At 35.9% G+C, this 13,108-nt stretch overlaps 1 protein-coding gene across 1 annotated transcript; it reads right to left on the bottom strand.

Moving 5' to 3' along the window:
- Nucleotides 1-2,583: 2,583 nt before the first annotated feature.
- LOC111313388 (Tetratricopeptide repeat (TPR)-like superfamily protein) lies at nt 2,584-6,068 on the bottom strand. Its single transcript, XM_022914059.2, has 3 exons — nt 5,121-6,068; nt 4,553-4,968; nt 2,584-4,077 (listed from the first exon to the last, which is right to left on the bottom strand). Exons 1-3 carry the CDS (start codon nt 5,184-5,186, stop codon nt 2,793-2,795), a joined length of 1,767 nt encoding a protein of 588 aa, XP_022769794.2. The 5' UTR covers nt 5,187-6,068; the 3' UTR covers nt 2,584-2,792.
- Nucleotides 6,069-13,108: the final 7,040 nt, after the last annotated feature.

The following is a 13,108-nucleotide window of genomic DNA, read 5'->3' as shown; positions in this document are numbered from 1 at the left end:
TTTTAAAGATTGAGGATTGGTTTGTATGAAGCGTGAAGACATAAGAGAAGAGAAGATGATTGTAAGACTTTCATTGCAGGTAGAGCTAAGCATGTCTAGCATGAAGACAGATGATTGATGAAATTTGAGTCAAGGTGGAGATTGTTGAGAATATTGACTCAAATCTCATAAGAGATTTGTTTGAGATTTGTTAGAGATTTGTTTGGGATTTATCAGATATTGCTTGATGGACAAGAAGACTTGCAAGAGAAGAATTCTAAAAGGAAATGAATTCTTAATAGGCAAGTTTAACTTACAAGAGAAGAATTCTAAGAGGAGAGAGATTCTTAATAGGCAAGTTTGTATGGTTATAAATAGGTGAAGTCTTTACAGGGTTAGGTATGAGAAAAAGATGTAAGAAAGTTGTAAGATTTTGTGTGATAGACACTTCATAGAAGTATTGAGGCTTTACGTCTTATGGATGTGTATATTTGTTTGTGAGTGGACTTGAGGAGATTGAGAGGGTCCACATAGGTATGGTGTATGGGAGCATATAGGTATGTGTTTGGTTATGTTGAAAGGGTGCACAAGGGTTTGAGTTTGTGTTTGTTTGGGTTGAGAATACTTCATAAGACTAGAGGAGATTGAGAGTGTCTTATGAGTATTGATTGTTGAGTGAGGTTGATGATTTGATGTAAGTTTGTAATTCTCTACAACTAGTGGATCTTGTTTCTCATCCGTGGATGTAGGTCAGTTGGATCGAACCACGTTAAATTATTGTCTCTTGTGTGTTTGATTATTGTTTGATTTCGCTTTCGCTGGTGTGATTGGATTGGAGGTTTTTAATCCAACAAATGATATCAGAGCTGTGGTGTTCCCCAACAAGTGATATCAGAGTTAAAGGTTCGAAACGTGAGAAGAGTTGAAGATTCAAGATGTGAAAAGAGCCGAAGGTTTGAGACGTGAAAAAGCTAAAGGTTTAAGATGTGGGAAGAGCTTGGTTTAAGACATGGGAAGAAGCAAGTCCAGAGGAGCTCGATTCAAGAAAAGAGTTCGAGTTCAAGTTTTGAAGATTCAGGATTGGTTTGTATGAAGCGTGAAGACACAAGAGAAGAGAAAATGATTATAAGACTTCCATTACAGGTGGAGCCAAGTATGTCTAGCATGAAGACAGATGATTGATGAAATTTGAGTCAAGGTGGAGATTGTTGAGAATATTGACTCAAATCTCATAAGAGATTTATTTGAGATTTGTTAGAGATTTGTTTGGGATTTGTCAGATATTGCTTGATGGACAAGAAGACTTGCAAGAGAAGAATTCTAAAAGGAAAGAGATTTTTAATAGGCAAGTTTGACTTACAGGAGAAGAATTCTAAGAGGAGAGAGATTCTTAATGGGCAAGTTTGTATGGTTATAAATAGGTGAAGTCTCTACAGGGTTAAGTATGAGAAAAAGATGTAAGAGAGTTGCAGGGTTTTGTGTGATAAACACCCATAGGAGTATTGAGACTCTACGTCTTATGGATGTGTATATTTGTTTGTGAGTGGACTAGAGGAGATTGAGAGGGTCCACATAGGTATGGTGTATGGGAGCATATAGGTATGTGTTTGGTTATGTTGAAAGGGTGCACAAGGGTTTGAGTTTGTGTTTGTTTGGGTTAAGAATACTCCATAAGACTAGAGGAGATTGAGAGTGTCTTATGAGTATTGATTGTTGAGTGAGGTTGATGATTTGATGTAAGTTTGTAATTCTCTACAACTAGTGAATCTTGTTTCTCATCCGTAGATGTAGGTCAATTAGATTGAACCACGTTAAATTATTATCTTTTTTGTGTTTGATTTATTGTTTGATTTCGTTTTCGCTGGTGTGATTAGATTGGAGGCTTTTAGCCCAATAAATGATATCAGAGCTATGGTGTTCCCCGATAATATTTTCCCTTTTTTTTCACAGGTTTTGCCAGTTGAATCCAATCCACGTTTAAATAACGATGGTGCACTCAAAGCCACGAGCCCACGACGCAAAGGAAAACAGGGTAAAAAAATCTATAAAATTTAAAATGATAATGTTTAATTTAATTTAAATTAATGATACTTATTTGATTCGAAATAAATTTAGATGAAATATAAAAAATTTGAATTCAAGTTAAATTAAATTATATATTTAAAATTTTTATAAAATAATTATTTTATGTATAAATTTATTTAAATATATTAAAATTATATTAAAATAATATATACAATTAAAATAGTTAATAAAATCAAATTAATAAAATTTAATTTAAATTCAAATCAAATAAATTTTGGACACATTGCTGCTTGTGTCCGAAACCTATCGCATTCCTTCTCTCTATACTGAGAATTTCATTAAGTGTATAAAGTAAAACTTTAGGTGGAACTAGCAAATAAAAGAGGTCTAGCGGAATGTCGGACATGTACTCCTTGCATAAACAAAGCATACAAATTCAATGCTTCGGATAAGACACACAAGAGAAGCCAAAACCCCGGCAACTTCTCTATTTTTTTTTCTGGCTATGACAGCGCTATTTGGTGCCAATCTAACCATTAATATCAATTGAATTCGAAAATCTAAGAAAAAAAGAGGAAATGGACCCAACAGTAGAAATTCAATAATGAAAAATTCTGTACATGTAGATAAAATCATAAAAGAAAAGAAGAAAGAGGGTGACAAAAATTTCCGGGCAGACTAAAACTTTATCTTTTTTTGTACAAACAAGGACAATGAAGTAGAGATTCTTCTGCGGGCAAACATCTCAAGAAGCTTTTTATAGACCTGACGTAGATTCCAAGGAAAAATCAGCAGCTCAGTGCCTCATACTTCACTGGAAGTGGACGATTAAACCCAACTTGTGATAGCAAATTCCCAACTATAGCTAGATCCCTGCAAAATACACCTTGAAACACATTTGCATTGGAAGTAGTTGCTGTGGTTTTGTTTTCACTGGAATTAATCCTTTTATTGCAACCCGAAACATCCGATGAATTTGTCGAAGAAGCGAGACTAGTTTCAGGTTCCAATTCAGAGTTAGAATATTGGGTTTGCTGCACTTGAATTGCTGCCTGTGCTGCTTGTAAAGCAGCCGCAGCTTTCTTCCTTTGCTTCTCAGCCGTTTCTTCATCCTTAATGGTAGACATCACGCTGGAATAACCCTTTTGAAGCAATCTGTAAAGAAGCAAAGCTGACATCTTAGCTCTATCTTTAACCGAGTCGAGATCACGCTCATCAGCGAATTCGCATCTATCAATAAAGTTGGTAGCTTTATCCGGCTTGTGTCTTAAACACAGCAGCAAATGAGCCCTCTCTAATTCAGACCTTGAGCACCCACGCCTCAAACCAATCAATGCATAGTAATCAACATTTCCAGTCTCCCCAGCAGCAACCCTTTGCTTTAATTGTTGAATTTTATTCGTTAACGCACAGAGCTTCCCTGGAATCTCCCTGTACCTCACATTGTGACGCTTCCATACTGGACCTGGAAGCTTCCTATCTCGCAAGATGGAATTGTAAAGAAGTTTCAAGTGTTCAAGGTCGTGTAAACAGTCAGGTAAACAGCGAATAGTTTCCAAAAGTGAGGCCCTGGTGTCAAGCGCTTGGATGCAAGTTGGATCAAGAGCAAGGGTTTTGTTACAATCCGAGATTGACTCAGCTATCCGACCTGAGGCCTTGTAAGCAGAGGCTCGGTGCATATAACACTCCGCAAGAAAGCCCTGAGGGGCAGGACGGCGACCATCGACAATTTTGGAGAAATGGCGGATGGCTTCGGAGTATAAGCCAGCATCTAAGGCGGCAATGGCAGCGGTTCGACGGCGGATGACGAGCTTGATGTGTGATAGAAACTGGGAAATGTTTTCGGACTCGTAGAGAGAGCTGGTATTGCGTGGAGGAGTTGAAGGAGCTGTTGTGGCAGCAGAGGAGGTATCTGATGTGGTGATAGTGGTAGGCAAGGAGAAGCTGTCATCAGACCAGCAAACGCTTTCACGACGGAATGCGGCGGAAGCGAGTCGTTTGCCCGTTTGGAGGAGAACCATGGCGTCTTCCATTAGGCCTAGTTGGCAACATGCTTTGCCAAGAACCAAGTACCTGATATCAAATTTGAGTTTCAGTTCAACCGAGTTAAACCTCATGTTTAAAATCACTTAGCTGCCCTTTAATACCAAATCTATGAGTGAATATATTCAATGCATCAAAAATAAAAATCTAAGAAGTTTTTTTTTACAAGGAAAATGAAATTAATCACTGAATCCATGTCAAGCTGGCTATAGCAAAATTCGGGTCTCTAATTGTTTGTTTTATTTTTTTTAACGAACTTGGTGGTTGGGTTCACTTTAAATGTCATCAGCGCTGGTTTAAGATTTGTCTACCTAAATATTAATATACTTGGTTGTCAAATTTTTTTAAGGGTCAATAGTTGGAAATTCCATTAAGGCTGGCTGTGCATTTACTCAAAACCAATAGAAAATTAAACAAAAACATAAAAGGTTGAACCCCAAAAACTAAAGAGAATTGGAAAAGAATAAAAGGAAACAAATCAGCGGAATAAAGAGTGAAAATTTACCTCCATTGCCCTTCTTTCTCGCAGTTTTTACACAACCCAGCCATAACTTTCTTCTTCAAGTCCGAGACAGAGAAACACTTGAAAGATGGGTCACGACCCGGTGAGTCCGAGGACGAGTTATTAGAAGGAAGAAGCTTGACTCTCTCCCTTGAGAGCTGTTGAGACGAGTTATCCGAGGAAACGGAGCCAGAGTCCTCGCTTGACATTTTGAGACTGGGAATGTAGTCTTGAAGCATGTCAGCAACGTCCCTAAAACGCCTCAGATAGAGCAAAGATCTCGCTTTGAGTTCCAGAGCGATCTCAAAACGAGGTGAGAGAGCCAATGCTGCATCAAGAAGATTGAGAGCTGAAGCGATCTCGTTTTGTTCTTGCGTTGCAATGAGACACCTAGCATCCTTAATGTACTTATCTACAAGCTGCAGAGATCAATGCATATAATCTTTTCTTTTTCAAAAATTAAAACCTCATTTCAGAAAAAAAATGAAGAATATGATGAAAGGTCAATGTAAATAATAGAGAAAAAAATGAAACTTTGTTGAAGACTGGATCAAAGATCAAGGCTTTTTACCTTTCTATCGCTAAACCACCAGTGTTTCTTCTGATCACTACCACTCAAACATGGAGAAACAGCCATGATTGATTTTCTTTGCCTATATCCTTGTTGAGGAAGAATCAGAATCAATCAACCATAAACCTCTCTCTCTTTCTTTCTTGCTCCCAAAGCATTTACATTTTTTTCCTTCTCTAATAAAATAAAGAGAAAATGAGAGACAGGGGAGAGAGGGAAAATCGGAACTGAGTGGGAGAGAGAGAAGACTGAAGTCAAGGGTTGATTTAAAATCTGTATTGATATTGATACGAAGAGTAGTAAATAAGGGAAGGCTGCGGAGAGAAGAAAGCCCTATAAAAGAAATGAAAAAAATATTTTGCCACCTTTGACCTCAGAGAAAGCTTTGATCCTTCAACTTCATGGCTGGCACCACACCATTTTAGATTCTCTCTCTTCACTGTGCTATGTGGTCTATAAGACTACGACCCGACTACGACCCAAATCTTCCCAATTAAAAAGATTTAGATAGAAAAAAAAATGGAAATGGCGCTTTTTTTTTATTTCTCCGAACTGATTTATCCGGTGAATGCATGACTCAGACCGGATAAGTCCGGTGAACCATCACGGGTCCTCGGGTTCAACTACAGAGCTGAGGGGGAAAAAGATAAGACGCCAGTGAATTGCCCCAAAAGCAAGTAATAGAGTATAAGAAACCTCATCCAGTTATTTATTTCTGATCACATTGGAATGACCTAAAAGTCCTCACCCTTCTAAATTGTTAAGAGTGCTTTTTCCACCCCCATGAATGTGGGTCTTGAACATTATCGTCCATTAGGTATTTGTGGTTTTCCGATGGGGGTGGTGACCACAAATTCTCAGACTGAAGCTACTATTTGATGGTGATTTTAATGGCTCAGAATATGGTCAGCCACATTGTACTTGGGAACATAAAGGCTTTTAGCTTCCTTCTTCCCCTTCCCCATCCATTATTTACTTATACTTTAACCGTTCTTGCTCCCTATGTTGTGTTTCATTCTTTTCATTTATTACTATCCTTCGAATCTTTATTTAATTATGCTAATACTTTTTTCTTTAAGTTATATTCTTAATTAAATTTTTTAATCGTATAACTTATTTGATTGAAAAAAAAATTATATACATAATTTCTTTTTAAATTAATAATTTTCAAACTATAACTTTAATCACATATCAATTAATTCAAAGATCACAACGGTACGCAGATTTTTATCCATTTTCAAAGTGTCATCGTACCAATAAGCAACTCCCAAGTAAGGATTAAGACTGATTTTCGAAGCAATTTAAGAGAATGGGGAGAATGGTAACTGAATAAAATGGAGAGGGAGGAATACTAATGTACTTAATTTATGGGAAGCATAGTTATAGGGGGAAAGAAAAAATGGGAAAGTGACTCTGCTCTCGTAAGCCACAAGAATCACGGTTTTGCTCCGCTTTTTATTTCACCCACATTGATTAATGAATACACATGAAGATGGATAGATGTGCCAGATGGGTTTGGCTTAAAGGCTCTCCAACTTGCCTTTCCTATGCCCCCACTGTCCCTACCTTTACAAAGGAACAGTTCCTGCAATCTCGTGCACCCCTACCCCACCCCCTTCCTCCCCATGTCATCTGATAACCTAGCTTGACTCCATGTGTCATCACTCGATATACCGTCCCACATTACTTGGCTTCCAGATCAGCAAAAGACTTTTCAAATTGGCTTTGGACTTTTTTTTTTTTTTGAGACCCCCTCCTGTCTGGTGTGCTATACTATTAGAGGATCAATGATTTAAATGCTGAGTTGAGAATTGAGATCATCATCATCAACATAAAATCTAACACAAAACCAACCCCCCCTCTCAAAAAAAAAAAAAAAAAACCAAGAAAGAATAATGATCACGTGTACAGTTATGGAATTTTGTAACACAATAAATGGACAATATGCCTTATATTAAAACAATATGAATGATGTAATTGCATTTCGCCTTAACGTGTTTTCATTTTAATATATACTGCTAATCATGAATTTCACACGGTACCTAATATAATTAAATTTGAAATTCTCTTCTATATTTAATAGTGTTACCTTGTTTGAACAATCTTCTTTCTAACTTGCAAAGAGTGATTATGCCACTGCTTTCCTAACATTAATTTGTCACCGGCATTGTTTTTATTTGTTCTTCTTAGCACAAAATAATTAATTCCGTATATCAGTTTAATTTTAGTTGTTGTGTGATATAAATAACTGTAGTCCTTTTCATGGTTATAAATTATACAAATATTGTTGCAACTTGATGATTTAGGACCACAAATTTATGGGAAATATATTTTTTTTTAACGAATAAGCGGATGGATATTCGGTTTATGATGCCTTCTTCCCATTATATTTTGAAACAATTAATTAAGAGATATTGTCAAATATATGTTTGATTGCCTTAGTCTAAAATTTCTCTAGCAACATAATGAAGTTTCTTTCTATACATAAGATTAAAATTCATCACTCTATCAATAAATTACTTGATTAATAATAAAAACAATAGTTTTTCTATTTACAAGGACAATGACATTTGATAAGAAAACTAGTTAAAATAAATAAAATTATGGATATTTATGAACCAGTTGAAGCTTTTAGTACCTTTTACCGGTTCAGATTACCAAACAAATCTCCTTTTTTTTTTTTTGGAAAAATCACACAACAAAGCTCATTATTGAATACACTGAAAATTGAAAGAGTTACGACGTAAATCTGATATACTTCGTTAACCAGTTTGGAGTACGAAATAATTTCGTGGTTCATATTCCAGAGAAGTGGAGTACTATTTTATCCTCCGACCGAAAGAAAAACAAAGGTCCTACAGAAAAAAAATAATAATAAAAAAATAAACGCATGCTAGCTTTTCCTTAGGTGTTGTTTCTTGTTCCCATAAGCTTGGGACCATACTGGACCCATGGACAAGCCAGGGTCTACTAAAGGGGTTGGTTCCTTTCATAAGCATGGCTACAGCTCTTGTACGGCCAAGGCATTCCAGGTTGTAGAAGGTCGAGCTAGCTAGGGACCCTCTTAATCGCAGAAGAAAGGACCGATTTTAGCAGATTGCACGGAATTCAGAGGGTCCATTTTCTGTGTCTTTCTTTGGTAGTGACCCTATATGCGAAGCAGCCTCTTGTACAATTTCGTGTTCCCCTTAGGTGTTCCCTTCAAATCATGAATGAATCTTTTCCTAACTTGTCCTCTCCACAACAATCACCCCATGTTCTTTTAGAATTGCATGTATATAAAAATGAAGGGGAATTGATCAGTTTTCTCTAGGGTAGGTATTTTCTGAGGTCTATGCTCCTTTTTTTGTATGAAAATGGGCAGGGAAATTATTGATGGGGTTTTATTGCTGTTTGCTATCATAAAGGGAATACGGGATATACAGCATTTTCAAAACAGGAGAACAACTTATCATGAACCCATTTATATACACATGCTGTGTCTCTCCAATCTCCATTCTTTATAAATCGATTTGACCTAATTTACACAAGCCATTAAACTTCTTTTATTTATCTCTATTGCTTTTGCCTACCTAGCTTATAATTTACCAGGCCAAATTCTTGTTAAGCCAAAGCATGGTTTCGATACAACTAGAATAATGGGTGCCATTCATGATCTCTTCTACATTTTTTTTTTTTCATTTGGATCTACCGAATAAGTCTATAACTAATTCCTTTTTGTTCCCATTCCCTTTTTAAAACATATATTCACAATTATTTATCATCAGCTAGACAGTTATATGCCATATTGATTCAACAGTTCTAACAACTGACGACTACACTACTACATTTCATGCCTTTCATCTCTTCGCCAACAAAAAATTAGGACATGTTTTCATACTTTTTTGCAAGTTGCCTTTAAAATTAAGCACATGACATCAATAGCTCTCCTTAAGATTTTTTTTTTTTTTTACTTGTGATGAATGGCAAGCTTTATTGCACAATTTTTAACCCGAAAAATGTTATTATTGTGTAAATAGTATTTTGTTTGGTCATAAATTTTCGCATTCAATTAATCTTTTCAAGTAAGTGAATTTTTTTGTCCTTAAACGGAAACTAGTACAAGTTCACCAATCATCAATGATCAAACTTCTTTTGTTGGGACCATATATAAATGTAGTTGTGCAGTTTGTTACTATTAAATTTGCAATATATTCTCTAATTAATGTGTTAATCAGATTGTGTCTAATTAAAGTGATTGAGAACAACCACCTTTATCATTGGATCCAACTTAATTATAGGGCAAAAGCTTCACCAACCCATCAAACCCCCCCCCCCCCCCCCCCAAGTCGCCAAAAAGAAAGGAAGGGTAAAGACTAGAACAGCAAAATTATGGAAGGTTTTGGTTGGTTGGACTGCTTAAGAAGCATTAATCCATTTTTGTATTTTATAAAAGCTAAATGGGGAGAGAGGAGATATCATGAGGAACCCACCGAGTCGCGAGGGTGGTGAATGCTTGCAAACAAGATCCTTATTTGAGGGCATCAGCACATATTTATATTTATATGAGATCTCTCTCTTTTGGTGTCAATCTTAGTGACATTAACAATATAAGGATTTCTGAAATAATCAGCTTTGTTTGATTAAAAAAGAGGAGTTTGGTTAAATGGCAGACTATCCCATTCTCTAGACATTTTTGAACACAAGGGGGCAAATTCATGACGTGAACCCCCAAAGATTCTCTCATCAAAAAAACAACTTAAGTTTTGGATAAGCATCTTATATGCTACTTATATAGAGTGCATATATATATATATATATACACTTATAAAGTGTGTATATATATATATGTATATATATATATTTTATAAGCACTCTTTTCTTTTTTGGCGGCATGACAATGCCTTATTTTATTCAAATTAATGCTTTGTTTAGGGGTTTAAGCCAATCAGCATGTTCTTTTCTTTTTCAATTCATCCGATGCGGAGCGACTCTTTGTTCTAAGGTGAAGCTCTGCAGAAATCAGAGGTGGCGACTGAGGGACGCACGTGTCTAGTGGATGGAGTTTCACGTGGGATGCTCGCCCATGTGCAAAGTCGTGCAGCTTTCTAAAGTGCCAAGCTTGTTAGCAGATTAAAATGGCCAAAAAAAACCAGCTTGGTTTTGGTAGTGCTTTGCTTAAAAAGTTGATAATAATGCAACTGATTTAAGTGTATTACTGACGGAAACTTCAAATTATTGTTTGATTATAATCAAGTTTGTAGGATTACAAGTCTTACCTATTTTTTAAACTAAAATAAATAACTCATTTTTCCCTTTGATCCCCTATATATTTTTGTTTTCATTGCCATCATGTTTACATGTAGCAACCATATGTACTACTTATTTCAAAAACCCATTTGCATAGAGTACGATAACAAAAATTAAAATATTAAAATTGGGTTGCTATGTAAAAATGTTAATGAGGGACAATAGCTTTTGAACTTTGGTTTCAGAAATTTGTACATCATGAGGAATAATTCCTTACAAACAACCTGCCATGCATGTCTCACATTAATAATATTTTAAGGGGCAAAAACAGTTTCTTAAATGCATAATCAAGGAAACTAGCTGCTTCCGTATATATTTTAAAGAATCCGAGAAGATAGTTCATGAATCAAATGGTTAAACCATCCATTTCCTCTGCCAACTTCAATGGTTCATGTCAGAAAAACAGAAGGCCAAAAATAAAGAGTTCGAATTTTGAAATGCTAACCAGTTTTCAACATTTGCTACTAATTAATTTGATACAACAAACGATTATGTCAGACGGGTCTTTATATTAGTACAATCCTGTTCATATTTCAAATTAATTAAATTGTATATACTAATCATATTGTCCTACTAAATAATAAATACGTGACTTGCAATTATAAATAAAGCTTAAGCTACCAGCTGGCCTTAAGCGTTGAATCCATAATCAGAATGATATCGAATCACCTCTGATTTTTGAACCCGTTGACGAACCATTCATTGACATGCCATGCCACCAACTTTGGAAGAAGTCAATGTTCTTTGTTCACATAGAATAATGGAGTTAGTAGGTAGTAATTAACAGATTATATTCAAGAAATGAGGCAGATTTTATAAGTGCCCTGTGGAATCTTGAAAGCGACATTCGGCTGATTGAGGCCATGCTGGACCGCGATTCTAGCAGATTTATTCGCAAATCAAGAATTAGAAATGGGTTAAAAAGCAAGAACAGGTCCGGAGGTGAAAACGGGGAGGTAAAGTTCTTGCAATAATTGGAAACATGTGAAAAAGTGTTCACAGGACTTTTGTTCTCATGTTCTGTCATTTTTGGCTCCAGACTCCAGAGAACTTCTTAGTCCTTCCCTGGAATCTTGTCGAGCACCCCACAGGCCACAGGGGTCAGCCTTTGTTAAAGTTTTACTTATCTTTTAGTGATAATTACTCAAACAGAAAGAAGAAAAACTAAAATTCGTTTCAGATCGCTCACTCCATCTCCTCAGCTCTCCTTTTGCTTACTGTGAAAGTACAACCAATTTTTTGTGTCCACAAACCACAAAAAAGTAAATAAATAAATAAAACTCTTGAAAAATGGAATCTCCAAGAATACCATGTTACATATATACCACTGTTGCGTTGATTTTTTTTTTTCCCATCTAACTACAAAAAGGTCGGGGCCGGCCGGGGATGACTAACGAATGTAAATAATTCTAGCATCATCATGGGGACACCATTGCCAGGGAATAAATACGACGAGCTGTTAGATGGATATTGAATAGCTTACCATCTAAGATTAACAATAACTGTTTTCAACAGGGTTATGGCAAAATTTGATCCTGGCGTCTCCACGCTTGACAACTACGTATCATCAACATATTTCATTTTCATAGATGGGTGAAAAGATGGATGCTCGAGTCACCTAGGAGAAAAAAGATGAGGATGAAATGAAGTACTTGCTGTGGAACAGTAGCCTAAAAAACGAAGCAAGGCTTTAAGGGTTAGGATTCTCTGGCTCGGATTGTTTTCTCAATTGCGCCACTTACTCTATTTGTTAAAAAATGTCAAAATCAGAGCCATACTGCGTGTTTTTATATTGTTTCTTTCGTCTCGGCACATCGCACATGCTAAAGATCAGTATTCGATAACCAATATAATTTGGGAGAACTGGTCATTCTGAACATGATGCCACATGGAACATGATTGTTTGCAGGGTTTCGCCTGCGACTAGAATTAGCTGAGTCATAGTACTTGACCTTACCCTTTTTGGTTACATTTCTAATTACAGAAACAAGTATCATTCTAATTTCTGAACTTTGAATTCCCCGCCAGAATGCAAAGATCTTCGCTTTGTTCATAAATCTGATCACTGATCAAGAACCAGGTCATGCGAATGACATGAGCAAGTGATGTCCACCTCAATATCTGATTATTAATTATATATATAAACTAACATTATTAATATTTGGTGGAAGTGAATCAGTGAAACTAACGTTGAATTGAATTCAAAGTTTTCACATATAATTGTGTCACAAGAGTGTCTGAAAAGTATTGTCATGAATCCGAAAATGCAACGTATTAGCTTTGACGGTTGATAATCAAAGGCATTTTCTAATTCATGGCATCTGGTCTTGAACTGCGAATCTACGGGAAAGGTTATAAATATAGAATTCTCAATTTGCCTTGCTCGAAAATGGTTCTGATCTGTTGGACGAGACAACCAAATAATAACATTTCAATTTTGGTCGTAGCTTCAGCAATTTGGTCTACTCAATTTCTGTTTTTTATATCACTTATGATACTGAAGTATTTGCATATTATACAATTTGGGTTGAGAATAAGACAGACTTATCCAAAAATAAGATAGACTTATTCTTGGTCCAAATCCACTAAATAAATACAAAAATAAAGTGGGCTAGAATAGAAAGATTGTATTCATATTAGCTAGAAAAAAAGAGTATGAATATGGATGAGATTATAATCATATTCATTATTATGTAATC

This window comes from Durio zibethinus, chromosome 23, assembly GCF_047325235.1.
Source record: "Durio zibethinus cultivar Kanyao isolate XHJ-2024 chromosome 23, ASM4732523v1, whole genome shotgun sequence".
NCBI lineage: Eukaryota > Viridiplantae > Streptophyta > Magnoliopsida > Malvales > Malvaceae > Durio > Durio zibethinus.
The sequence above is the reverse complement of the archived record's forward strand: the minus strand, read 5'-3'. Positions and strand labels throughout refer to the sequence as shown.

What these genes read in the sequence shown, in the direction of transcription:
- LOC111313388 (XM_022914059.2), bottom strand. Translation starts at nt 5,186, where the DNA reads ATGGCTGTTTCTCCATGTTTGAGTGGTAGTGATCAGAAGAAACACTGG. An exon ending in GGTGGTTTAGCGATAGAAAG is followed by an intron (nt 4,969 to 5,120) that starts GTAAAAAGCCTT and finishes TGATCTCTGCAG; the next exon opens with CTTGTAGATAAGTACATTAA. An exon ending in GAGAAAGAAGGGCAATGGAG is followed by an intron (nt 4,078 to 4,552) that starts GTAAATTTTCAC and finishes ATTTGATATCAG; the next exon opens with GTACTTGGTTCTTGGCAAAG.